The 27,908-nt window shown below is 34.0% G+C and overlaps 1 protein-coding gene and 1 long non-coding RNA gene across 2 annotated transcripts; both read right to left on the bottom strand.

Annotated features, from left to right (window-relative positions):
- Positions 1 to 24,658: 24,658 nt before the first annotated feature.
- LOC133804320 (uncharacterized) lies at positions 24,659 to 26,696 on the bottom strand. The gene is made up of 2 exons (XR_009878424.1): positions 26,276 to 26,696; positions 24,659 to 24,889 (listed from the first exon to the last, which is right to left on the bottom strand). It is a non-coding gene; the product is annotated as an uncharacterized LOC133804320 (long non-coding RNA).
- Positions 26,697 to 27,040: 344 nt separating this feature from the next.
- LOC133805067 (uncharacterized) lies at positions 27,041 to 27,878 on the bottom strand. Its single transcript, XM_062243166.1, has 3 exons — positions 27,701 to 27,878; positions 27,546 to 27,612; positions 27,041 to 27,452 (listed from the first exon to the last, which is right to left on the bottom strand). The coding sequence occupies exons 1-3, from the start codon at positions 27,715 to 27,717 to the stop codon at positions 27,162 to 27,164; spliced, it is 375 nt and encodes a 124-aa protein (XP_062099150.1). The 5' UTR covers positions 27,718 to 27,878; the 3' UTR covers positions 27,041 to 27,161.
- Between the last annotated feature and the right edge of the window lie 30 nt (positions 27,879 to 27,908).

Below are 27,908 nucleotides of genomic sequence, written 5' to 3'. Positions count from 1 at the left end.
TCATAAGCATATATAATACAAGTATACCCTCAACGGGTCAAAAATTACGAAAACTCCCTTTTAACAGAATCGGGCCTATAAGCACATTTAATACACCTAAACATGCCTAAGTTGTCATATCATGATATAACTTATATAATTCACCTAATTGCACACGTATAATCACAATTAACTCGTAAAAATCTAATTATGCCCTCTTGGCACAATAATCAAGGCACTAAGTCTTATTATCAAATTTGGGACGTTACACTATAAGAAACTCGTCTCTTTATTATTTTAAAACTCAAAGTAACTCATATTCTCTCTTTTAAAAATAAAGTATCGCCCGATTGTTCAAGATACAATTAGCCACTACAAAATCTTTATTGTATATTTGTGAATGTAACCCATTATTTCATAGTTTATGACTTAACTTAGAGATTGCCGCCTTGGGGTCGGTCAAAGCTAAAATACATCACTCTTTCATATCTTTGTAAGAGGTCAAGTTTGATATTAATATGACCAGAAACCTTCCTTAGGGAGATGAAAACAAAGCCGCCTCGAGGCCCTAATCATATTTCACGGTGTTGTTCTAACAATGGAAACATTATATCACATTGAGATGTCAACCTTCTCTCACTTACTATTTTAGAGTGTATGTGTTTATTAAACTAATCAATCAATTCCAAATTAATTACTAGTTTATTTATAACCCTATTAATGTAATTAATTATAAATTAAATATAAAATTATAAAATACTTGCACTGTAATTAAAGTGATCGAGTCTTTTTAAATTTACAAAGATAATAAAACAATTTTATTTCTTTTTTAATTTAATTAATTCAACATTGATCTGTTATATTTTTATTTTTATTATTTATTTTCATCAAAATAAAACAATAATTAAATAATTAAATAAAAAAATAATATTTAAAATTCAAAATTCAGATCGTAGGGACACTTGGCACATGAGTGTAACACCGCTCACTGTGTAAGGCAGTGAGTGGCGTGAGCCACACTCTGTATCCCTACTTTTTTCATTGGTTTGTTTATTTAAAATTAAGACAATATATTTATTTAAAATTAATATAAATATTATTCAAAATTAACCTATTCTTAATTTATCAGTCATAATAATTATCTTATACTAAGAGAATAATTAACATTCTACAATAGTAATCGAAACACTAATTAATATTAATTTCAACTAATATAAAGTTTTCCAAATAAAATATAATTAGTCAAATATTTATTTAATTCATAATTAATAAACTACCATCACTTAGTCATGTAAAATTAATTCCTATGCAATCTGGTCATTTTCTTCATTTATCTTGCATGTGACATCTTTACCCATGACAGTATAGTACAGAGGCGAGTCAGGGACCATGGACCTGCAATACTAAGGTCCAATAATTAAATTTCTGAAATAATTAATAAATGTAGTTTTGTCCTCCATTTATTTGTTCGCTAATTAGGGTAGCTCAAAAATTATCGTTTACCCTTCTAATTTCCTCATGTTGCTAAAATACCATTAATTCACCAATGAACAATTAATCTATAAATATATTAGGTTTGAGCTCAATAACTATTCAGTCTCAGAATTAACCCTTAAGGGAATAAATATTCGATACATTAGGAAAGCATGGATTTCATTATTGCAAAATCATGTTCTCAGCCATTGAAGATGTTGAATCTCAAAAATAAGTCATTAGCCCCATTATATTAAGAGACCTTAACGAATGAGTCAAAAGGTCTAATAAACATGAACAGGAGTTCATGACTACTCAAGATTTTGACTGATCTAAAAATGAACATTTTTTAAGATACGAATTAAATCTTTATGTCAAACGGTAAGTTTATAAAGAAATTAATTTAGACTGGTCCTGCCATATATAATCATAATTATATAAAGTACATTTACTAAGATGTCTATCCACACCAGTAATCATAATCTAGATTACTTGCATCCAACTATATGTTTCGTAAACCGTATTAGCATCGATTGATTAAATATTCCATGCTTTAATATGTTGCTTACTATTTTATTCATTATAGATGAACTTAATTCTCTCCTACACATACAAGATAATATTCTCATAAATGAATATAGAATTTTTTAATATAATTAAATAAAATTAAATTGTACCTTTATTTAAATCAATAAAAATATCTTTTCACATGGATTTAGGGCACAAACCTTAGCATGTAGTTCGTTAATTTTTTGAAGTAAGTGGGGATTGCTCCCTTCTAATTGTCCCCAAACTGCTACAGAGTCCTCGCGGGCTTGTATGTCCTATACAGGTGCAGGTGGTTTCCTGGGCCTTCTCTGTCTGAAATTTTGTACCTCTACAGCTTTCGGATGTGCCCCAATAAGAAAGGAAGATACTTTGATGGGTACTATACCCTTATGAAGTACTTCTAGATCATGTATAAGGCTCCTCACCAAAACGAGAGCCACGCTCGGGACTACTCTAATCTCAAACTTCTCCCGGGTTGGTAAGTTTCTATTATTCTCCTTTCTTTCTTTGTTAATCGTAAAACATTTTATACTTAGTTTCCTTTCCTCGAATAGGTCCCTTTCACTGAACACCATTTGTTTAGGCTTTCCAAGAACGCATGGAGGTGCTGAAGGAGCTCTCGCACGTGGACTTGGAGTTAAGCCAGCTGGTGACGGTGGAGAACCTTGTTGATGTAGGGCTTCTCCGAAAGGGGCAATGCAACAGCAACATGGACTTGACCCGCTTCCAAAACTCCACAAAGTCCCGAGTAATGGTTGAGGCCCGTATAAACTACAACAATAGGCTAGTAGATAAGATTCTAGAGAATGCTCTGGCTGTCCCAGCAGCCCCAACTTTTTATTTTATTCTACTTTCCTTCTTTAATAATCATAGAACTTTTTATACTTAGTTTCCTTTCCTCATATACCTCCTCGAGGATTCGTGTCTTTGTATGATGTGACATCCTTCCATTCGTGGTGGTTTTTCCAATGCTAGATTAACACAAATTAGGAGGTTGGAGGCTCATGAGGATCTTCGCATTCAATGCTTCACTAGATGAGCCTTCTATTGGTGGGACTTCTAGAGAAGCCCACGTGATCTTGATTTATTTTCCTTGTTTTACAAGCATAGCCTATCTTGTTTTTTTCAAGTATTTATCATGGTTTTTTCACCTTGCAGATTAGATGAGGTTGGGAGACTTAGCTCATTGTGCCAATCACTTGGTTGTGGGAGCAAACAAATCTGCAGCAGGAGGATTCCAAAGGCCCCGAAATGGAGTGGAACCTTCTCTACCCTCTAAGAGGTAGATTCTTTTGCCGGCTTCTTATGAGGAGTCTCATAAGGATGTAGACAGCCTCGTCCTCAAAGTGTCTTTGGTTGAATCACTCCTCGAGGTTGTAGAAAAGGTCTCAAGGGTTGCTGAGGTCCCTGTCATTGAGTTCATGAGGAAGCTCGTTCCTCGACTCTCGAAGGTGGCGACTCCTCTCGCCTACTGGTGTACCTAGAACTCTACGAAGGAACACTCCTCGAGAGGTTCGATGAGTTGGTGGAGCATTTCGATACTCGCCTGGAGGAGGATAACTAGTTCCTCCATGAGATAGCTAATTATCTATGTCAGCTCAAGCCTCTTAGGGAAACACCTCAAGAGGCACCGATTTGTCAAGCGTAGTTGGACAGCTTTTTTGTCGAGAAGTTTGGTGATGTTGTTGCTCTGTAGGCCATGGAGCTTCTCCAAGGGGTTAGCTCCACGATGTGTGAGTTGACTGCCTGAGCATAGCCCAGTTGGGTGATGACAATGAGGCCTCATTCGTCTCCACATGTCGCTATGCAACAGTGAGGATAATTTATCTCCATAGTCTGAGCAGTTTCTTGTTTTTTGTAATTTTTTACATTGACTAACCTAACTTTATTCCTTTTTAGCTGGCTTTGCTGGCCCAAAGGCTTGCAAACATATTGACAAAGTAGTCTTTTTAGCTTCGATTGGCCTAGGACAAGCTGGCCACTCTAAAGGCACAGGCAAGCATTTTGGTGGAGCAACTAACCCAGTTGGGAAAGCTTTGGAGGAGGAGAAGGCCCATTCTCAAGAATTTAAGGAAGAGACAACCAAGGCGGCTGAGGAAGCAAAGGTTGCTAAGAAGGAGACCATCAAGGCCCAACAGGAAGCCACCAAGGCCCAAGGGAAGCCTCTGAAGCCCTGTTGGAAGCCGCCAAGGCTAAGGGGGAAGCCTCTCAAGCCTTGGAGGTAGTCGGTAGAGCCTGTGGGGAGGTTTCTCAAGCAGACGAGAGGGCTCGAGTCGCTGAGGAAAGTACCAAGTTGGCTAAGAACGAGTCCTTGAAAGCTTAGGAAGCAACTTCCCGGGGAGATGAAGGAGGTGGACTCTCTCAAAAATGATGTAGACAACATTGCTAAGAATGATTTCCACTGGACCTAGTTCCATAACTGGGATATCAATCTCAACTTTTCTATAGACCTCGATGCTACTCGGGCACTTTTCAAGGAGCACCTACGAGCGACGAGTGCTGCTGATGCTACCAAGGCTGGTGGTCATGTGCTTGAAGTCGACCCCCTTATCACCTCATCGAGGAAGTTTCTCCATGGCAAAACATGGTCATCTTCCTTTATATATTTTTGTATAGTAGGATGCTAGCAACACTTTTTTGGGGTACAAACAATTTGATGCTCAAGTCCTCTAGCAGTTTTGTACATAATTCATTCTTTTTTTAAATGGATTTTATGCTATACTTTAATTACCTTCTTTGCCTTTTTACTCTTCACTTTACATACATAGTTTAGTAATAATGCAAATTGGACGTAAAAATATACAAGGTTTTATCAATTTCCGTACCAAACGTAATATCATGAAAAAATTGGCTTTTATGTTCGTGGGCCAAAGTTTTAGACAACTCAGGACTTATGTGCCCAAGTTTAGGCAACTTGGGACTTGTGTGCCAAAGTCTAGGCGACTCGGTACTTCAAAACTTAGCTTTAATCCTAGGGCACTTTTTCATCAGGAGGTAAGCTGAGTTCTTGGACTTTAGCCTTTTTTGCAATATATTTAGTCGAAGGTACCCCATATAGGTCCCTTTTGATGAGTTCTAGGCTTGTTTCTTTTCGTAAGCTATGACCCTAGGTATACTCTAAGGTACCCCATCTAGGTCCCTCTTGTTGAGTTCCCTAAGTCTTGCTTCTTGGGAACTCTCGCTAGCTTTGTGACTCTAGGTTTACTCTTAACGTACCCTGTATAGGTCCCTCTTGTTGACTTTTCTAATTCTTACTCTGGGAGAACTTATCCTGGTAGGGTGATTTCACTCATTGCTTATGCCCCCCAAGTGATCGAAGACTGAGGTTTGCTTTCACTTGTTCAGGTGTGCGAGCAAGTACATCTTTGGTTAGTAAAATTTAAATAAACAAAATAAAAATACAACCATATTTTCAGAATTTCATCTATCATGTTTTTTGCACCCAATTTTCATTAAGTTCCCGTAGGCAAAATAAGGGTAATAAAATTCAAAAATATATAGCACTTTTCGCATTATTAGTTATACCGGCAACAATGCTCATCATTCAAGAGGTGAGGAATGAACTCCCCATTCAGTCGAGCCAGTTTGTATGTCTCGGGACATATGGTGCTCTCAACTTGGTAATGACCTTCCCAATTTGGGTCCAACACTCTAGTGCTTGGATCTCAGGTTGCTGAAAAACTCTTTGCAACTCCAAGTCCCCGACGTCAAACTTTCTATCCTTCACTTAAAAAATTGAAGTACTTGGAAACATTTTGTTGGTAGGAAGCTACTCGAAGCTAGGAAGCTACTTGGAGCTTGGCAGCTTCTCGAACCTCTTCAACGAGGACCAATGAATGTCAAAGTAAAGGGTGATAGGTAGTCGAGTCATATATTGTTTGTTGATGCATAGAGATGGCAACCTCAACTAGGAGCATGGATTCATACCCATAGGCCATGGAGAATGATGAATAGTCCATGGACATATTAGTAGCGGTACGTTAACTCCTTAGTCCACTAGGGAGTTCCTCGGGCCAAGCGCCTTTCAACTACTCCAACCTTTTCTTTAACATGGCCTTAAGCATCTTGTTAACAAATTCTGATAGTAACTGGTTTACCATGTGCGCAGCGGAATGCATGGGGTGGTGGGCCCAGGGATTTAAAAAAATATATATTTAAACAAGCTTTAAATAATCGGATCCATTAATATGCATACATTAATCAATGAGATATAAAAAGATAAGGAATTACCAGTTGTAGTACTATCAAGAATCCCTTCTATCTTTTTGTATCTCCAACGAACATCCAATCCAAAGAAGTCTCCAAAATACTCAGACCAAGGTATTCCAAGATGTATCTCTACACCTCAAGATGTGTGTGGGCATGTAGAGTTATGGTGGAAACTTTATGATTCACAAGATATTCTCAATACATGAGATCTTGGAATTTTCATGTTTGACACAATTTTCAAGGATAGGAAAAATATTACGATATATTTTTCTCTCTGTGTGAAATACTTGAATCTGCTTCTTGAAACTAAATTCTATCAGATAGATTTATAAAAGAATTAATAAATGTAAAATTCAAAATTCAAATTATAAACAAATTATTAAATATCCAAGACAGGTCTTGAACCTTGTCACACGCCAATCACAGTACTAGTACTCTGATTGACGTGTAGCATATCCCAATTTTAGGGATATGTGTCTGAACCTAATTTATTTTATTATTATTTAATAATCATATATTAAAAATTATCTAAACCTGATAACTAATTTTATTTGATTAATTAATGAATAAATCCCAAATTGATTCAAACCAATTTTGAATCATCAGAATTATCTTTTTTACATTATTTGAATAAATAACACTAATTAATTCAAAATTAATTATTTTAAATATTTAAATTCTAATTTAAAAAATACCATTTTAGTTAAAAATTCATATTCGAAATTTACATTAATTAATGTATTAATTTCTAAAATTTATATATTAATTAATTATTTTGTCTCATTTATATATCTGACCCCGAAGAACAAATTTCTTCCACATATGCCATTTCCTTGATTTTTCCCATTTTCAACTCTTACCTTGAATAGTATTGATATAACCACCTTGGGGACCTATGGGCCTATAATTTCAAGCACCAATATATTTAGATTATTAAGTAAAACTATTTACTACAATGGCCTTAATTTATTAATCTCAATATTATAGACATTTATTTATTTAGCGCTTTTTAAATATAAAAAGCGTCCATCGATTTAATCATTACATACAATTCAATAATCTATTAATGATTCAAAATTACAATAGGGTTAAGATACCATTTTACCTCTTTAATTTTATCTTGTATCCTTAACTACCTTTAACTTTATTAGTGAAGGTTAATTCATAAACTGATTTATGAATTTGAGCTCAATAACCTTTTAGTTCCAAAAGCTAACCCTTAAAGAGAACCATTATTCAATTCCTCTAGAAAAATTATAGATTCTAAATTTGTATATTATGTCCCCAGCCATCTACACCAATGAGTTCCCAAAACAAAAGTTTTTCAGCCTAACCATTTTGACAAACTATGACGAATGAATCAAAGAACCAAAATGACATAAACAAGAGTTCATAATAACTTTAGGATAAAGAAAATTTGTATATGATCATCTTATTGATGTGTTTAATTAATACTTATAAAACAAACGATATTTAGTTGTTTATTTCTAATAATAATAAACAATAAATATATGAAAAAAATTCATTTTAATTATTTATTTCATAAAACATTTTTTAACACATATGCTTTAAATGGCACAATTACCATCAATCTCCCACTTGCTCTAAAGAAAATGAGGCATCTCTCTCAACTCATGTTTGTAACATGAAGTTGAAAAACCTTTGTAGGTAAAGTCTGAGTCAAAGGGTCTACAAGGTTATGTTTTGAAGTTGTCTTAATAACAACTACATCTCCTTTGTGAACAATATCCCTGATCAAGTGGTACTTCCTCTTGATATGCTTTCTCCTCTTGTGACTCCTCGGTTCCTTTGAGTTAGCTACCGCCCTACTGTTGTCATAGCACAGGAACATTGACTTGTCCATGTCTGGAACAACTTCCATTTTAGAATAGAACTTTTTGAGCCAAACAACCTCTTTAGCAGCTTCACAAGCTGCTATGTAATCGGCTTCCATTGTAGAATCTACAATACTGATTTGTTTAATACTTCAACAGACTACAACTCCTCCACCAAGTGTAAACACTTATCCAGAAGACGATTTCCGACTATCTTTGTCTGATTGAAAATTAGAATCAATGTAATTAGTGGGGTTCATGTCACCACTTGAATATACAAGTATATATTCTCCAGTTTTCCTAAGATACTTGAGAATATTTTTACTGCAACCCAATGAACCAATCCATGATTGGATTGATAACGAGTGACTATCCCTACTGCATAACAAATGCCAGGTCTTATACACAACATGCATACATTAGACTGCCTACTTCATAGACCTAGGGATTGTCTCATATCCTATTATTCTTAAGGTGTCTCAGGACACTGTTCTTTAGAAAGGATAATTCCATGATAGGTTGACATATCACCCTTCTTGGAATTTTGCATACTGAAACGTTCTAGTACCTTATCAATAAAAGTTGCTTGAGATAGAGCCAAAACTTTGTTCTGTCGATCATGAAAGATCTTGATGCCTAGAGCATAGTTTGCATATCCCAGATCTTTCATTTGGAATTGCTCAGCTAGCCATTTCTTTACTTTTGTTAATGTTTCTATGTCATTTCCAATTAGTAGAATATCACCAACGTAAAGAACTAAGAAGACCATAATGCCATCATTGATATGTCAATAGACACATGGTTCATCCAAACATTTTAATTGTGTCATTAAATCTTAGATTCCCAGATCATGAAGCATGTTTGAGTCCATAAATGGACCAAAGAAGTTTGCAAATCTTTTGCTCTTGAACTTTTATTTTGAACCATTCTAATTAAGACATATAAATGGTCTTGTCAAAACAGCCACTCATAAATGTTGTCCTAACGGCCATTCACCATATCTGATAATGCATGCAAGTAGCTATGGATTTCAGCATGACCATGGGAGAAAATTTTCTTCATAATCAACCCCTTCTCTCTGAGTATAGCCCTTGGCTACATGCCTAACTTTGAAAGTTTCCACTTTCCCATATGCTCCTCTTTTCTTCTTGGATATCAATTTGCAACAAATTGATTTAATAATTTCTAGTAGATCTTCAAGAATCCAGATGGAATTGGAATACATCAATTTCATTTCCAGGTTCATGGGGTCTTGCAATTTTTCTTTGTCAGAATCTCTCATTGCATCTCTATATGTCAATGGATCAATTTTTTTTTTTTGTGTCAAACACAAGCATTTGAACTGTGTGTTCATAGCGAATTCATTTTTTGACAACCCTCCTACTACGACGAAACTCTCTATTATCCTAACAACCCTCCTACTAGATCTGAGATCATCTCCTCCAGCACAACCTTACTGCGAGGCTTGTGGTTGTTAATATAGTCATATTCATGAAAAGTAGCATTTGTCAACAATTTCTTTTTATTTTCTTTATGACTATAGAATATACCACCTCTAGTCTCTTTGGAATACCATATAAACATGCATAGTTTAGTGTGTGATTCCAGCTTTCCAGTCTTCCCTTTCAGCACGTGTACTGGACACCCCCAAATACAAAAATGGTATAAACTAGGTTTAGTGCCATTCCATAGTTCTAATGGAATCTTCTGGATTGAAATGGATTGAACAATTAACATTTAATTACAAAGCCCCAGAACGACAGTGGAAATGATGAATAACTCATCATTGATCTAACCATGTCTAATAACGTCCTGTTCCTTCTTTCTGAAACACCATTTTGTTGTGGCATTCCAGGTGGAGTGAGTTGGGATTGAATTCCATGCTCACGCAAGTGGTCTTCAAATTCATAATCCTGGTACTCTTCTCCTTGATCAGATTGAAGAACTTTTAGTAATTTTAATAATTGCTTTTCAGGTTCTACTTGGAATTCTTTAAACTTTCCAAAAGTTTCAGATTTCTTTTGCATCAAATTTAGGTAACCATATCATGAATAATCATCAATAAATGTGATAAAGTATTAAAACCCTACTCTTGCTTGTACGTTAAGTAGAGCACACTCATTAGTTTGTACAAGTTGGAGTGGTTCTATGGCTCTTGAACCTTTTGTAAAGAAAGGTCCTTTGGTCATCTTGTCTTTCAGAAAAGATTCACAAACTGGAAGAGAACCAACAGTTAATTCTCTCAAAGGACCCTCCTCCACAAATCTGTTACTCCTATCCAAACCAATATGCCCTAATCTCAAATGCCATAGATATGTTTCACTATCGAAATCAGTCTTTTAACGTTTAATAGATCTTGGGTTAGAAACTTTAAACATTCCAGTGCTGTAAAATGATCATTCTTTTGCCTTCAGTTTATACAACCCACCATTGGATTTTTCATGACAAATTTCAATACAAGATCTTGAGACAACAATCGAATTATTATTGAAAGAAATATCAAAACATTGTTCAAGCAAAATAGATACAGAAATTAATTTTCTAATAAATCATGGAATAAAATAAACATTGTCTAAACAAGAAATTTATTTTTATTATATTCTAAATGGGTTGTTCCAACTTCTTTGGTAGAGACAACTTGACCACTGCCAACCCTCATAGTCACCTCCTCATTAGCAAGCTACCTCGAACAACAAAGAATCTGTAAAGAAAAGAAAACATGATTAGTGGCACCAGAATCAACAATCCAAGATGATGTATCATCTACCACTAAAAAAACTTCTAAAACAAGTAAATCTTATTTACCTTGTTCTCTTTTCGATCTGAGAGATACTTGGGAAATTTTCTCTTCCAATGAAACTCAACTCGACAATGAAATGTTCCATTGGGCTGCTTTTTCTTGGAGTTTTTGTTATCCTTATTCTCTTTGTTCTCCTTTCCTTTAGATGAATTTTTAGGATTCTTTTTCACTTTGTCATTGTCCTTTTCATTGGATTTCTTTCTCTTTTTATTTTTCCCTTTAGAAGAGGAAGGTTTAGAATCAGCACATTTGCTTGGTCAACTTTTGTATTGCTCTTATTGATCGATTCAAAAGTCTGCAACTAATTTAACAACTGAGTCATATTGTACTCCAACTTGTTCATAACATAGTTGGTAGTAAATGTGGAAAAAGATGGTGTGAGTGATTCAAGTATCATGCTAACTTGAGTCCTCTCATCAATGGTTGCTCCATGAACTTCCGCATCATGCCTTGTATTGATCATGTTTAGAACATGTTCTCTGACATATTCTCCTTTCTTCATTTTAATGTTGACATAGCCTCATTTCTAGATTGATCGGAATGTTGTCCAAACATGGCTTGAAGAGACTCCCATATCTCATATGCACTCTCCATGTATTCCTGCTTCATTCTGAGTACTTCACTCATACTAGATAGCATGTATCATTTAGCCTTGTTGTTGGATAGAATCCAAGCATCATAATTCTCCCTAACAGTTTTGGGAACAGTGGGACTAGGGAGCTTTGGACATTCCTCAGTAAAGACAAATTTGCAATTCTCATAAAACAAAACAATGTTCATGTTTGATATCCATTTTATAAAATTATCACCAGTAAGTTTCTCATTGGCAAGTAAAGTAGTAATAGGGTTTGAGCTAGACATTATTTTTGAAATACATATAAAAAAATGAATTTATCACATATAATGAATATCAATAATTTCATAATATTAAATATGATGCATGAATGCAACAAATTTAAATAACACATAAAAATAATTATTACTAATTTCGCAATAAATTAATTTGACAATTAATGGACTAGCCTTATTGTAGGTCAGACTAATCTCAAATTAATTTTGAGACAATTCTCAAATTCATAAGTAAAAACTATCAACAATTTTCTCTTTTGACTTACGAACAATCGCTTATTTGATCAAGATTAACTAGTCCGCTTGAAAGCCTAATCAACCTGTGTGGGTGTTACTCATTATTTTAGATTAATGACTAACTCAATAGTGTGCCTTAGGGTCAATCAAACATGAAATACATCATTCAATCCTATTCTTAAAGATAAAGAAGCTAACATTGAATAATAACACAGTCAGAAACCTTCCTTAGGGGGATGCAAATAAAGGCGCCTTGAGGCCCATTCAACGAAAATCGATGTTAATTAACAATGGAGACCATAGGAGTTATTGTTACATCTCCTTCTCCCACACACTATTTTAGAATATGTGTTTTCTCAAAACATCCTATGCTTTTTAATTTATTAAATTAATCCAATTTATTTATCAAATGAGATTTTAGTAATCACTAATCTCATTAAGCATTTAAACATTAACACAAGATTTAATGAGTTTACTAAATAGGCCCTCAAACTATCTAGTCTATAAATGCTCTAAATATGAAGAATATCATTTGCCTATCTAATAAAATTAATTATCAAATAGGTTTGGAATTAATACTTAAAATCAATATACCACCTTGTACTAGATTAATTATATACTGTAACATAGATTTTTTTTTTCATTTTTTACAGTCCAAAGATTTTTTTACACTTATACGAGGTTTTTAACATGCTGCAGCACAATAAGACTTCATCTTCTCCGATGAGGCAGTGGTAGAAAACTGAAGGAGGCATCGACCTTCATAATGCTTCAATGTTGCTGGCAACATTATAGAACACATAATCAATGAAAGTTCTTCAACATAGTTTCTGATCGAGCTTCGAAGAGAGGTGTGTTGCCAAAGGATCACAACGGAGGTCACCATTGACGGTATCGACTCGAACGGTATTGGAGCCGAAAATGATGATCTTGGGCTCTCAAGTGGCAACAGCCCCAAGTTCCTTATCATTGTTGGGGCTGAATTAGAGAAGACAATCTTTGGGCTATCATTGCCGGTTAGCTGGCTTATCATTTTGTTCTTGATAAAATTGATTTTGTGCAAAAGTAACCGGTGAACAACGAAGAAAATGATGAAGGTGGCAAACAATATAATATCTATATATATATGATATATATATAATTTAATTGTTATAATCTTGTTTTTATCGAAAGAAACAGAGGAGATGAAGCAAAGTTATTTTTTCCCATTGTGTGATCATATGTACATATAAATGTTTAATAAATATCAATACTATATGTACACATGATGCTTGTTTGTTATTTTCTACAAGAAAATAAAAGAAACCTTGATAATGATGTTTATTAATCTTAGAATTATGAGTACATTAAATTTTTTTTAAGGACTCTCATTTTGTGGAGGAGCTCATTAATGGGAAGTCTGCTACATTGTCTAATGTCTAGAGATCCGTTCTTTTGGGAGTTATGTGACATAAGACAGTTTGTTTAGGTTTATGTTTATGTATAGTTTTTTCATGTTCTATTTTTGTTTTTTTCCGATATATTTTGCATTTTCTTTGAAAATGTGTTAGTAAGCAATGGGTTGACTACTAGTTGCAATCCAATTGTTGTGTTTTTCGTTGTTTTTGAATGCAGTGGGTTGATGTATGGTGTTGTCCAATTGTTGTTTTTTAGTTGCTTTTTTGACACCATAATTTTGTAAATAAAAAACTTTGAAAATCATATTTTTGAACACTTAAGGTATGATTTTTGAAAAAAAAAATGAGGGACTGTAAAATAGTAAAACAAAAAAAAAAAAATTTTAAAAAAAAACCCTCATATAAAAGCATATAATCAAATAGGACGTTCCTAATAACATGGTTCTACTCCTATGAGATACATGCTTTAATTATATATTGTTTGGGTAATATGTATGACATGTTATAATGCATGAGAATGCTATTAAACACATTTAATATATTCAAACATTTAAATAAATAAATACAATAAATAAATGCAAGCCGGGTGTTTTGAGTATTTCTAGAATAACTACAACACTTTCAATAAATTACAAAATAAAAAAAAATCAAGGCTTTATGTAGATTCTCCATCTCCATCTTTTGGGCCTTCTATTGTTTTTATGCCATCAAGCATAATTTTGAATTATAAATAACTTCAATATTAATTAAACAATCCTTTAAGAAAAATGAGCTTGACTAATTAAAGCCCAATTATTTATTTAGGACCATATTGAATCTAGGCCACTTAAATCAAAATTTAATTATTATTTTAAAATCCTAATTAACATTTGGGCCAAGCCCTCAAATTCAAGGAGAAGTCCAATTTCCTTGGGCTCTTGTGAGGAGTTAGGCTCTTGTGCTTGGCTTGAAAGCCACCTACACACCAACACCACATCAAGGCTGCGGCAGAGAGGCCTCACGGACGCAAGGCAGGCGCACCTAGACGGCGCGCCTAGTGGTGTTCAGACGCATGGCAGGCGCACCAAGATAGAGCGGCTAGGGGCGCTCAGATGCATGGCATTCGTGCTTGGAGGGCCCCGCTAGGGACGCTCGGACGCATGACATGCATGCCAGGAGGGCACATATAGGGATGCTCGGATGCATGTCATGCGCGCTAGGAAGGCACAGCTAGGGGCGCTCAGATGCATGAGTGCTGGAGGCACTGGTGGCATGCGCCTTGTGTCCTCAGGCAACCTTGCTGCTCGGGGCGAAAATGTTATAATCATAAAATTGCATAAAATGAAACTACAAATCTCCTATGCCCCATATGGCTTACAATTTTGTAAATTTAGAAAAAATAAGAACAATTCCTAAACCCAAAACACCATATAATTAACGACACTTAAGAACAAACATCCATCGATCATACATGCATCCATTCATCACATATTACAATAATATAAGAATGCATATTTTACCCACACAACAATTATTGTGTGCAGAGATTAATGATCGTTGTGGTACCAATTGTTGGTAACTAGTTTACCACGTCTGCAGTGAAATGCACAGGGTTGTGGGCCCAGGGATTTCATAAATTTTTTATTTAAACAAACTTTAAATAACCAGATCCATTAATATGCATGAAATATTCAATGAGATATAAAAAGATAAGGAATTACCAGTTGTAGAACTATTAAGATCTTTGCTACCTTTTTGTATCTCCAATGAACATCCAGTCCAAAGCAGCCACCAAAATACTTAGACCAAGATCTTCCAAGAAGTATCTCTACCCCTGAAGATGCGTGTGGGCACATAGATTTATGCTGGGAGCTTTCTGATTCACAAGATATTCTTAACACATGAGATTTTGGAATTTTCAAATCTACGAAAAATTTCAGGGATAGCAAAAATATGAAGATATATTTTTCTCTCTGTGTGCTTGTAACACCCCAACTCCAGGGACCGCTACAGTGCACATTGCAAACAGTGCTAAACTCGCTAATCGAGTCGTTTGGCCATAAACGTGTAACTAAGTATGATTAGCGGTTTAGGGATTAAAAATCTTGGTTAAGATATAACGTTTCATTAGAACGTCTACCATATACATTGGGATCCCAAAAATATATTTTCCGAGTCTATTACAAGAGAATATTTACAACAGGCCGTTCTAAGCGGCAAAACAGAGTTTAACCCTAGTTCCTCTTTCAAACCTCGCCCAAGTATTGGTCGAGCAGCTGCATATGTACACATCATCACCTAAGCTCTCCAACTCAAGGATGGTCTAGCTTTCTTTTGCCTTTACCTGCACCACAAAGCACCCATGAGCAGAAGCCCAGCAAGAAAACTCATATGCTCATAAACAGTCATATCACGATATCAAATCATATCTGACATGCCTAGCAGACATAGCTCTATTCAGCATGCAAATGAGTTCTAACAAAGCTGGGGTATCCAGGATAAGAAATCATGCCCTTCTGATTTGAGGACCCTCAAGTCACACCTAATCAGATGAGTGACTGCCAAACAAGTCACTAGGGGCTCAGATAAGAAATCTTGCCCCTATCAAGTCAATCCTAATCAGATGAGTGTCGCAACACTTGAGGTTCTGGTAAACCATGTTGAGTGACCAACAAGCAAGTCACTAGGGCCTCAGTGCCCAAAGCCATGCATATGATGATCAAAATGATCATACAGAGCTCATAGCTCCGATCAGATGAGTGAATATCACTTTAAGGTTCTGTTAAACCATACTGAGTGACCGACAAACAAGTCACTAGGGGCCCAATGCCCATAGCCGTGTAACGACACCGTTACCTGGGCTTTCCTGCAATCGCTCTTATCAAATGAGTGACTGACAAGCACGTCACTGGGGCCGGTGTCCATAGCCATGTGACCTAACAGTCACGGGTCTCGCTGGCCCTGGCTCTAAATGACTAGCCTTTGGCTAGATAAGCGCTTGTTTATATTCATCGAACTTGAGGTCAGTCCTGCATTAATGCTCTTTGAGTCATTCAATGCAGAAGGTCGATTAGGTCTAATCGACATGGCTTGCGTTAAACACGCTAAGGCCCTCCTGACTAGTGAGTCAACACAATGTGACCAGTGCCCAGTACCACTGCCGAACTTGACTAGTGAGTCACAGCTTCACAGTTGATACTAACACCTTTGCCAAATCTGACTAATTAGTCAGTGCCATGCACAAGTAAGCAATGCTACCAATGTGTATCATATGCCAATTATCCAAGAGTAGGGCATTCAACATGCTTACGTAACAGTTGCCAGCATAATCATGATCGTGCATAAACATAGAGGCTCAAGCTCTGACCAATCTCATATTCATCATTCATGGCATGCCCTAATCACATGTTTCTCGTGCATCTCATGCATCACATTTAACCATCCAGCATGCCTCAACAATAATCATATGCAAATGGGCAAAATTGCCAAGCATTCATTATGATATCAATGTTTACATTTAAACATCCAACATGCATCAATCATAGCCATGCATGTCACACATGGGGTGCAGTTTTCTTACCTCTTGTCTGAGCGAGAACGACCCTTGAGAACGATCGATCCTTTAATCCCTTAGCGGTCACCTAGTCATAACCAAATATAATCTCCAATTAATGAAAATCAGCAATGATAGGGTCTTGGTCTAAACCCCACTCTCGGGACCTCGAAACATGCCCACACAGTGACTAGATTCGATCCCGGGCCTTAAGGATTGAAACCCCGATCCAAAACCCTTAAAAACACTTAAAACAGGGTAGCGTTACAGCGCTGCCCTCCTAGCGACCCAGCGCTCTACTCAGAATCACAACCGCCCAACCTCCTCTGCAGGTAGCGCTGTAGCGCCCTACACTGGGCGCTGTAGCGCTACCTTCAGCCAGCTTCAGCCCAGAAATTTCCTCCTTCAATTCTGCCATTTCCAACCCTAATCAAAAGCTTCCAAACATCAAATTCAGTCCCAAATGAACCTAAAAACCATCCTCACATGCCCCAAGCATCACAACCCAAAGAACCCTAGCCAAAACACCCATCGAAACTCAACTTTCCAACTCAAAAACCTGCTGGAACTTAACTCAGAAAACAGAGTAAAAGCTATAGTTCTAATGGTTAAAAACTCACCTCAATCTCAGTTACACACCTTCTTCAATGGTGGAGCATAACCCTAGCTTGGCAAAGCTTGGTTCCTTGGCTTAATTCCTCAAAAGAAGATTGAAAATCCAAAGAGAAATGAAGGAGAAAACCTTTCGGGAGAGAAGGAGAAGGATACTCTGTTTTTGCTTCTCTTCTACAGCCTTAATGGTTTATATAAATCCTTTAGGGGAAAAGACCTAAATGCCCTCAAGCCTAAAATAAAACCTTAACAGCCACCAAGGGCAAAACCATCCTTTCGCACCTATTTCGTTAATCATAATTAACACTCTCCAATTCCCGCTATTCTCAAACACCAATAGTCCATATCCCATTACCCTTTAATTCTCGGTAATGGTCTAATCATTAAAACCACCCTGAGACTCACCCCGAGCCCCAAACTTAAACCAGTTATGACTAGAGCGAACACTTGCATTTCATAATTGTCTCATGCCGAAAAGCTCGAACTTATCTCCATAATGATGGGATCTCATTCACAAATCACAAAATGCACCCAAATTCACAATTATGCTCTAAACGGCCCAAATTGCCAAAACAGTCTAATAAACACTTGTGGACCCACATGCATGTATATAATATTATATTATAATATAATTCACATAAACATGCATATAATCATTAAGTAGCATAATAAATCAATTATGGCCCTCCCGGCCTCCTAATCAAGGTCCAAAACCTTATTAGGAAATTTGGGGCATTACAGTGCTAGACTTAAAAGTCTCTAGAATTTTGTATCTACTTCTTGAAACTAACTTTCTATTAGATATATATATATTTATAAAAGAATTAATAAGTTCAAAATTCAAAATTCAAATTATAAACCAATTATTAAATAAATAAATGAAATATCCAAGAAATGTCTTGGACCTAGTCACACGTCAATCATAGTGCTAGCACTGTACTTGGCATGTAGCATATCCCACTTTGAGGTATATGTGTCTTAACCACTTTTCTTTAATAAAAAATTATTCAAAAATATCTAAATGTTATTACTAATCTTATCAGATTAATTAATGAATAAATTTCAAATTAATTCAAACAAATTTTGAATCATCTCAATCGTCTTTTCAAATTATTTAAATAAATAAAACTAATTAATTCAAGATTATTAATTCAAAATTTGGGCCAATTTTGAAAATACCATTTTAATTAAAAAATTATTTTTGTAAATTACGAGTTTTCATTTAATAATTTTGAAAAATATACATTATTAAATTAATTTATCTCATCTACATATTTGGTCTCGAAGAACTAATTTCTTCCAAATATGCCATTTCCCTGATTTTTCCCTGTTTCAAATCTTACCTTGAATAGTGTTGATAGAGCCACCTTGAGGACCTATGGACCTATAATTTCAAGCACAAATGGATTTAGATTATTAATTAAAACTCTTTAATATAATAACCTTAATTTATTAATTTAAATATTATTCAACTAAAAATATGAGACTACACTCTTGTAATTATAGACATTTATTTATTGAGTGCTTTTTAAATATAAAAAGCTTCCATTGATTCAATCATTACATACAATTCAATCTTATATTACTGGTTCATAATTAAAGTAGGGTTAAGATGCCATTTTCCCTCTTTAATATTATCTTGTCTCCTTAAGTACCATTAACTTTACTAGTGGCGGTTAATTCATAAACTGATTTATGAATTTGAGCTCTATAACCTTTCAGTTGCAAAAGTTAACCCTTAAGAGAACCATTATTCAATTTGTCTGAAAGATATAGATTCCATATTTGTATATTATTGTAAAGAACGCCCTAGACTAATACTTACAAAACATTCGTACAACATAGCTTATAAAAGAATACTGTCCATTACTAAAGTCTCAGGGGACTTATTTAAAATCATGCAAGTTGGCGCCATAAGTTTAAAATAAAACATAGGTTTTTATGCAAAGTTCAAGAAAACCAAATAATTTAAATAACAGAGTCCCACTGATAATTTTAGGAAAAAGTCTCTTAAAAACAAAACATAATAAAAATGGCGTTCTACGTTGATCGTTTTATCGTCCATAGGATTGCCCCACGCCATACACCCCATGATGAAGAACTCCCCACGTCACCACGCGTGCCATAGAGAAAACTTATTTGCTACCTGGAAGGAAAGTAAGGGGGTGAGCTAAAAGCCCAGTAAGGAAGTACAAGCAAGTAAGCAAGTAAGAAAAACAACAAACAACCAAACACTAACATTCATCTAAAACATCATGGTCTATCATAACATAATCGTAACATTTCATCTTATCATAACATAAATGTGACATATCAACATATCATAGCATAAATGTGACATATCAACATATCATAACATAAATGTGACATATCATCATATCATAACATAAGTATATCAGCATATCATAACATAAATGTGACATATCATCATATCATAACATAAACGTGACATATCAACATATCATAACATACATGTGACATATCATCATATCACAACATACAACATACATGATGAGCATGGAACGCTAGTTGTCCATGTCACCCTATGAGGTAAACAGGAGATCACTGGTCCTTGAATAACCTCGGCGCGTCCGCTCTAGGAGTCACGTCTCAATGTCCTTAGTAACTCGGTCGATGTATCTGACATCGAAATCTGTTTGATGTATCTAACATCGTATTCTGTTTGATGTATCTAACATCCATACACATTTCACATTCAATCATATCATCACATTAAGGCATTCATAATTGCATAACAGTTCATTCATATAACAGCCTTACCATTCATAGCATAGAAACATAAAATCTATCTAACTTCCTTACCTCAAGTCCAAGCTAAGAATTTCACAATCTTTCAACGAGCCTATATCATAATCAAAATAACATTTCTTAGGTTCATAAAATTACTAATTTGCCCTTCCATACAACTCATGTGTGCATGGGCCATGCACTCATGATAACAGTTACACTAAAACATGCAATTATCGCCAAAAAGAATAATGCTCGTTCTACCCATTTTACTAACATGTTTGCTTTATAAAAATTACATAGTTGAATAATAATCATGATTTTGGACGTAAAAGTTGATTTGCATGTAACATGCATACGTGGGAACGTTGCGTAATAAAGACGTTTTCAAAAACGATAACTCTACATTTCTTGCTTCTATTGTTTGAAAATCAATGGCCATATTACATGCTTTCTTTAAAATTTCTAAGTTGATTAAATTTCTCAAAACTTTATTTTATTTTAGCTCAAAATAAAATATGTGACATTTTCATTAAATAAATATTAATTTACCAAGAATTAACCAACAAGCTTGAGTTTAATTAAAATACCTATTTTAACATGTTTCTTTAGAAAAATATATTTTATTATTGTGTTACAAAAATGATGTGAAAAATATATTTTAAGTGTGGAAAAATTATATTTTGATTTAATTTATTTAAGACTTAGTTTTTAAGTAGTAAAAACCCATATGTGACAATTTAATAACAATTGTTAACTTTTTAAAACAAACTTTCAGCCACTATTTATTTTATTCAAAAATCACAAATAAATAGAGTCTAAATATTTTTCTCAATCAAAATAAAGAAAATCATTATTTATCAAAATATGCATTCATACCATTAAAATATCATTTTTCAATATTACCATAACTTAGGAAAAATAATTTATTCCAAAAATTAATCAAATTCATTTTTAGTGAAACTTACATCACATTTTATTACAAAATTCCAGCAACCATTTTTTTATCATTAAAATCACCATATTCAATTTTATAAACTCATTTTTTCTCAAAATTCAATAAAAATTCTGTAGGAAGTTAATTGAGTAAAATATCATAACATGAGACTTAAAATCCTCTTTTAATTTCATAAAAATTAACATATTCATCAAGAACATTATTTATGCATGCAACTCATCTTTTTATCAACTTTTACCCAATTATTTGAAAAAAAACAGCAAGCTTAATTCTTTGTAAAACTCAACTTTTGTCTCAAAAATTACATAAAATCATTCATGCCTATAATCTCATTATGCTCTTATAATATGCATGATTCTACTAACATAATCATATGAATCCTTTTAAAATCATTTGTTGCAATTCCATGAAAGCCAACAAAACCTTTTCAATAAAATAGCATATAGTAAATTTATACCATATTCACATATGCCTTATTTTAACCTAGCATATTTCTATCATTATTTTCATGCATCTCACAATTTAATCATTCAAAACAAAACATGCATCTAACAACATTTCATGATAAAAAATATCAAGATTACCACTTGTTCTCTTACCCATATATCAAAGGTCCTAAAACATGGATCAAATATTTTGTAAATCACACAACATATCAAGAACACCCTTGGGTGTACCTAGGCCGAAATCACCTTACATGTGTTCATAGATTATTACAATTTTTCATGCATAGCAAAATCAACATCACAACCCTTAAACACAAATCATACTCTCACAAAATCCAAATCCTATACATCATTCCTACCCAAAAATCAACCATTAACACCATTAGCAAAACCTCAAATACAACCACCAAAAACAATATAAGGCTAAGGAAAAGACCATTACCTCTCTTGATTGTAGAATCAAGAACACAAAAGATCAATACCACAAACTCCACACCCTTGTTCAAGCCTAGGGTTTTATGGGAAAACCACCATGAGGAGAAAGAAGAATCCAAACCCACACAAAACATAACACAAATCAATATCATATTATCAAATAAAGATTAAACAAAGAGAAAACAAGAAGACATACTCTAGGGGGGTTCCTCTTCACTTTCTTCTTCCTTCTTCCTTTCTTTCTTTCTTCCTCTCTCTCTCTCTCTCTCTCTCTCTCTAGGTCACGGCAGCCACACACACACACAAGAGCAATGGCTCTTCTCTCCTTTCTTAGTCCCTTTATCACAAATCCTCTCATAAAGTCTCCCAAACAAAATTAAGGTAAGTTTCCATTTCTCTTTTATTTTCCTTGATTTTTCTTTATTTCAAAAAGATACAAGGAATAAAACATGATCAAGCCTATCCCCAAATGATTATGGTCTTCAATTTTTTGATCCTTTTTACCATTTTAATGAAATATTGCATTCCCACTAGGTCACACGCCCACTCCTCCTTTCCCTTTTCTTTTCTTCTTTTTTTTTTTTATAAATAAATTACTCAATTAAATCTAAAATAAGGAAACCTAAAATGTGTAGAAAATCTACACATGTGCACCATGCTACTATGCACTAGCACACACTAAATTACTAGGGTGCATTACTATCTATCATGCACCTTAGTGCATTCCACCATAGCTCACATAAATACCTCATTTGTCACACTTAAATAAAATGTAACACTAATAGTAAGATAACATGTTACACAATTAATCACTTATTAAATTAATTAACCAAAACATTTCTAACAATTAAATAAAATAACAAACAATCAAATAAAACAAATAAACAATTAAATAAAATAACAACACTTAAATAAAACAATTCATCACACTTAACATTTAAATCAAATAAAGCACAAAATTTAAATAATCTAAAAAAAAAAATTTGGTGCACTACAATTATGTCCCTAGACAATTACACCAATGAGTTCCCAAAAAAAAGTTTTCAGCCTAATCATTTTGACAAACCATAATGAGTGAATCAAAGAACCTAAATGCCGTAAACATGAGTTCATAATAACTTCAAGATTAAGATCAATTTGTATATGATAATCTTATTGATATGTTTAATTAATAGTTATAAACAAACGATATTTAGTTAAGTATTAATAACATATTGGGTCTCGTTCATGTATAACTACTTTATACAAAGTACCTCCACTAAGATGTCCTACTACATCAGTAATCCGGATCTATATTACATGTATTCTTAATACTAGTGAACCATACTTACAATATTTAATCAAAACATTCCATATAATTTTGTTTTACTAAGAACTATTTAATTTTTTTCCCAACAATCTTAATACTCTCGTACAAATACAAGATTGTAGTCCAAATAGGGAATTTGAAATTTTTTTGATAGTCATATAATTTTATTCTAATAATAATAATAATAATAATAAACAATCAATATATATGTAAAAATTCATTTTAATTATTTATTTCATAAAACATTGTACAACACATATGCTATAAATGGCACAATTCCCAAAAACTTCCACTTGTCCGTTTGTCTATGGATGAACTACAGAGGGAAAACTCTTTATGACTCTGTGTCTTTCATAAAAATCAGTGAAAATATCATTGTCAAATTGTAGGCCATTGTAGGAGACTATGTTTCTTTGGAGCCCGTAATGGCAAACGATGTTTTTGATAACGATGTCCACCGCCTTCTTCGAGGTGATCGTAGCGAGCGGTTCAGCTTCAACCTACTTTGTGAAGTAGTAGAATGCCACAATTGCTTACTTTACTCCTCCCTTTCATGTGGGCAAGGAGCCTATTAGGTCATTGTCCCATATTGCAATGGGCCATCTGAGTGAGCTCATTTCGAGGAGCTCGGGGGATGTTAGCATATCATTGGCATTTGTCGCATTTCGTGACATCATCCATTGAATCATTGGTCATTATGGGCCAGAAATATCCTTGTCATAGAATCTACTTGGCGAGTCTTTTCCCCCAAGTGTGGTCACTGAATAAACCTTCATGTACTTCTCAGGGGATGGTTTTGCACTACAAGAAAAAATGGTTTTAATAACACCAAAAATGTGTTATCAAAACCTACGATAACACTTTCTGATGTGTTAAGACAGACTATGTTATCGTAGGTCAGGGTACTTTACATAACACTTTATCAGTGTTATACAGATGTGTTATTGTACAATCAACGATAACACAATTTCTGTGTTATTTTAATATATAAATAAGTGTTGAATTATGTTATTTATAGTCGATACTATAACACTTTTTTTGTGTTATACTACACTTTAGTATAACACTTTTTTTGTGTTATCCTACACTTTAGTATAACACTTTTTTTGTGTTATCCTACACTTTAGTATAACACTTTTTTTGTGTTATATTACACTTTAGTATAACACTTTTTTTGTGTTATACTACACTTTAGTATAACACATGTGTTATATTAGCTTAGAGAAACATAATCTTTTTTTACTTACACAAAACTAGGAAAACAAATATGAAAGTTGAAGCCAAATAAGGTAACATAAATAGATTTTTATTAATTACTCAAATGTAATTACAATATTTAGTCTACTAGTCTAGGCTTAAGAAATCATATTACAACATAATTTATGCCCAATTCAGATTCCTTTATCACTAAATACAAAACAAGAAATGTATACAAAAATTAGTGAAATACATTCTTCCATTCTAAAGGCCTCAACTACAAATGTTGTCAAAAATTGCTCCAAAGAAATCATCTCAATATACCTGCACATTGTAAAAAAAAAGTCATTTTATTATTAAGAACATAAGTAACCATCAGGGCATCAAGTATGGTGTTAAATCTCGCATTTGCGCCTGTACCACAATAGATAAAGAGCCATCATTAACCAAAACAAATTAAGGATTTAAATCAAGGAAAAGGCACTACTCACAAAAAATGATATAATAAACAAGCATGATACTAGCAGCTATACTTAACAGTGAGGAATGGCCATATGGAACATCAAAAAGTCTTCCAAATATCCATTTTATCGGTATTGCACTTTAAATAAAGGCACATTTAACAAACATAAAAATTATGCAATTTAAACCTAATTGAATATTTACTTCTATAAAATAATAATAGTCTCAATAATCAGATGTTACTGTAATCCCCACAGTTCTTTACCATTGTTTCTAATAACTACAGAACTCGAATTAATTCAACAAACCAGTTAGAAAAGATTGACCACAAAAAAAAGGGTCTTTAGGTAGAATATACATATATAAATATATATACATATTTATACTTATAAAAATACCAGATTTAATTCAAAGAAGAAAGAACTCAAAATATGTAATTAGTCTCACTAGGAGTCCTAATCCTGATGCTAACTAATTAGACTCCTTAACTACATATAAAACTATCTTGAGTGGTCTTATGAAGTAATGCATTGACTATGTAGTCAGTAGACACAATTTAACCATGTAAGAGAATTTACTAAAAACTATCAGAAACAACATGAATAAAAGCAGTATAAACTCCAACTAAAAAATTGATTTTTATCGGATTAAATTATGAAAATTCATTAACAAGATATGAATCAAAATGCTGCATTAATAAATGGAAATTCACATAAATATAAGTTCAGAGGCAATAAAATTAACTTCAACTACATAAGAGATCAATAACCCAGAAAAAAAAAAAAAACCATATTAAGCAATTATGGTGACTAAAATCGAAATTATACTGATACCCAGATGAAACATTTGCAAGAAAAATTCAAAATCAAAACTTTGAACCAAAAACTGAGATAAGTCTACATATCAGTGCTCGAAGATACGATAAATTGTCAACAGCAGCAACTAAATTACTTAAGATGTTCTTAGTCTGTTCAGCGTACCAAATCATCCTGGCAATCATAGCACAATTATAACAAGACAAACTAAAGCAGGACAGTTGAAGGATAACCTTGGAAGTCCATTATCAAACACAAAGACAGGAGGCCTCCTGTTGACTCACTGAAGAAACATTATTACTAGTTTCCTAGCCTGATGACACATTAAGACAAGGTCTAAGCTTACCTACTATGTCATCACATACATTATATCTCATCTTAAAATTAAACTATCACGAGGATTACAAGTAGAAAGTAGCTTGGACTACATTACCTGAACTTGGATTTGCCCATCTTCTGCATTTAGAATCTGCAGCGACAGTGTTCCCTGAACATCAAAGTTACTGACACCACCATCTCGTTTCAGTGTTACATTTAGTTTCTCCTCAACAGCCAAAGTGACGGGATCAGTTAAAGGTGGGGCAGATGATCTAGATTGGCCTGCTTTTGGCTGCACATCTTCAAGGATAACCTCCCCTTCTGCTTTCAAAGACTCCAAGAACTGGTTAGTCCTTTGTGATTTCCCTAACTGTTTAACCTGACCGAATATTACTTCTGTATTCCACAAATACTCTACATGGCTATCTATCTAAATGGAATTTTAACAAATTTGACCATATATTATAAACAAGGTAGCAGAAAAAAGTGAAAGAAAAAAAAGTGAATAAACTTAAACAGTACACAAATAGCAAACATTCAAACTCAGATTTAGAGCATTGATCTCTTTCATATTTATAGAATACCAATAAAGCAACAACAAATGACATGATGCTGATGCCAAAGCATAGACCCAAATGCCAAAGATTAATTAAGCTGAACGGCTGATGCTGATGTCAATTGAGTTTGATGACAGACACTAAAACAAGACAAACCATGATACAAATAAAAGTAATAATTTGTTTTAAGTGTAAAGAATCTCAATATTGAATTATTTGTCATTATTATTGTTCATAGTAAATCAGATATCTATATAACTAAAACATATCCTCCTTTCTGTTGGTGGGCAGTAACTGATATTGAATAATTGACACTATTTAAATCAATGTAAAGAAGATAAGGACAATGGAAATAAGTAGACCAGAAATAGCTGCATCAGTCTAGAGAAATATGACGATTAGAGAAATTTAAAAGATTGAAGCAATTTCAATAGAAATACTGGGTTATAAGAGGCTACAAATACTCTGTTTTCTTAAGATCCTTGTTCTGCTTGAAGTTGGCCCAGGAAAGAAGACTATCCACAATGCTAGACTTTGCCACTGCAAGTTTAAAAGGTAAAACATAAACAAAGATACAGAAAGTAATGATAAGAGTGCATCTACATAAACAAGCAAAGAGCTTCCCGAACCTTTCTTTAAGAACTCTGGTGGGAGTTCACATTTAGACCCAAAACTGCTTGGATGAATGGTAAGAGTTCCACCCTTGATTGTGGCAATCGAATTTACAAAGCTAACCTGGTTTAACAAGAGAAAACAATCAGAATAAAACACCCTTAAAAGTGCAGAACAGCATCAAAGTACTCTCATTTAAAATAAAAATTCAAATACCTGTTGAAATTGCCCATCACTAAGGCTCACACAAACCTCCCACCTGTCATTCACTTTCTCTGTGATCCTGCAGAGAAATGGTCAAAAGAGTATGTTAGCAAAAAAGATAGCAAATGAAGAAAAATGAAACACAACATAAGCTCAAGGGCCATTACTCAGATAAGCTCAACATAAGCAAGATTTCCCAATGAATTCCAGTCCCAGAGTACCAATATTGTGGCACCCATTAACTGTAAGATGAGTAAGTTGCTTGCAACCAGTGGCAATAGCTTCCAAACCCTTGTCACTTAGGAAATAGCAGTCACTTAGAGTGAGATCTTTTAGCTTCTTAAATCCATTCCCAATGGCATGTAAACCCCTGAG

Source organism: Humulus lupulus, chromosome X (assembly GCF_963169125.1).
Source record: "Humulus lupulus chromosome X, drHumLupu1.1, whole genome shotgun sequence".
Classification (NCBI taxonomy): Eukaryota; Viridiplantae; Streptophyta; class Magnoliopsida; order Rosales; family Cannabaceae; genus Humulus; species Humulus lupulus.
Note: the sequence above shows the minus strand (reverse complement) of the source record. Positions and strands in the feature narration are given on the sequence as shown.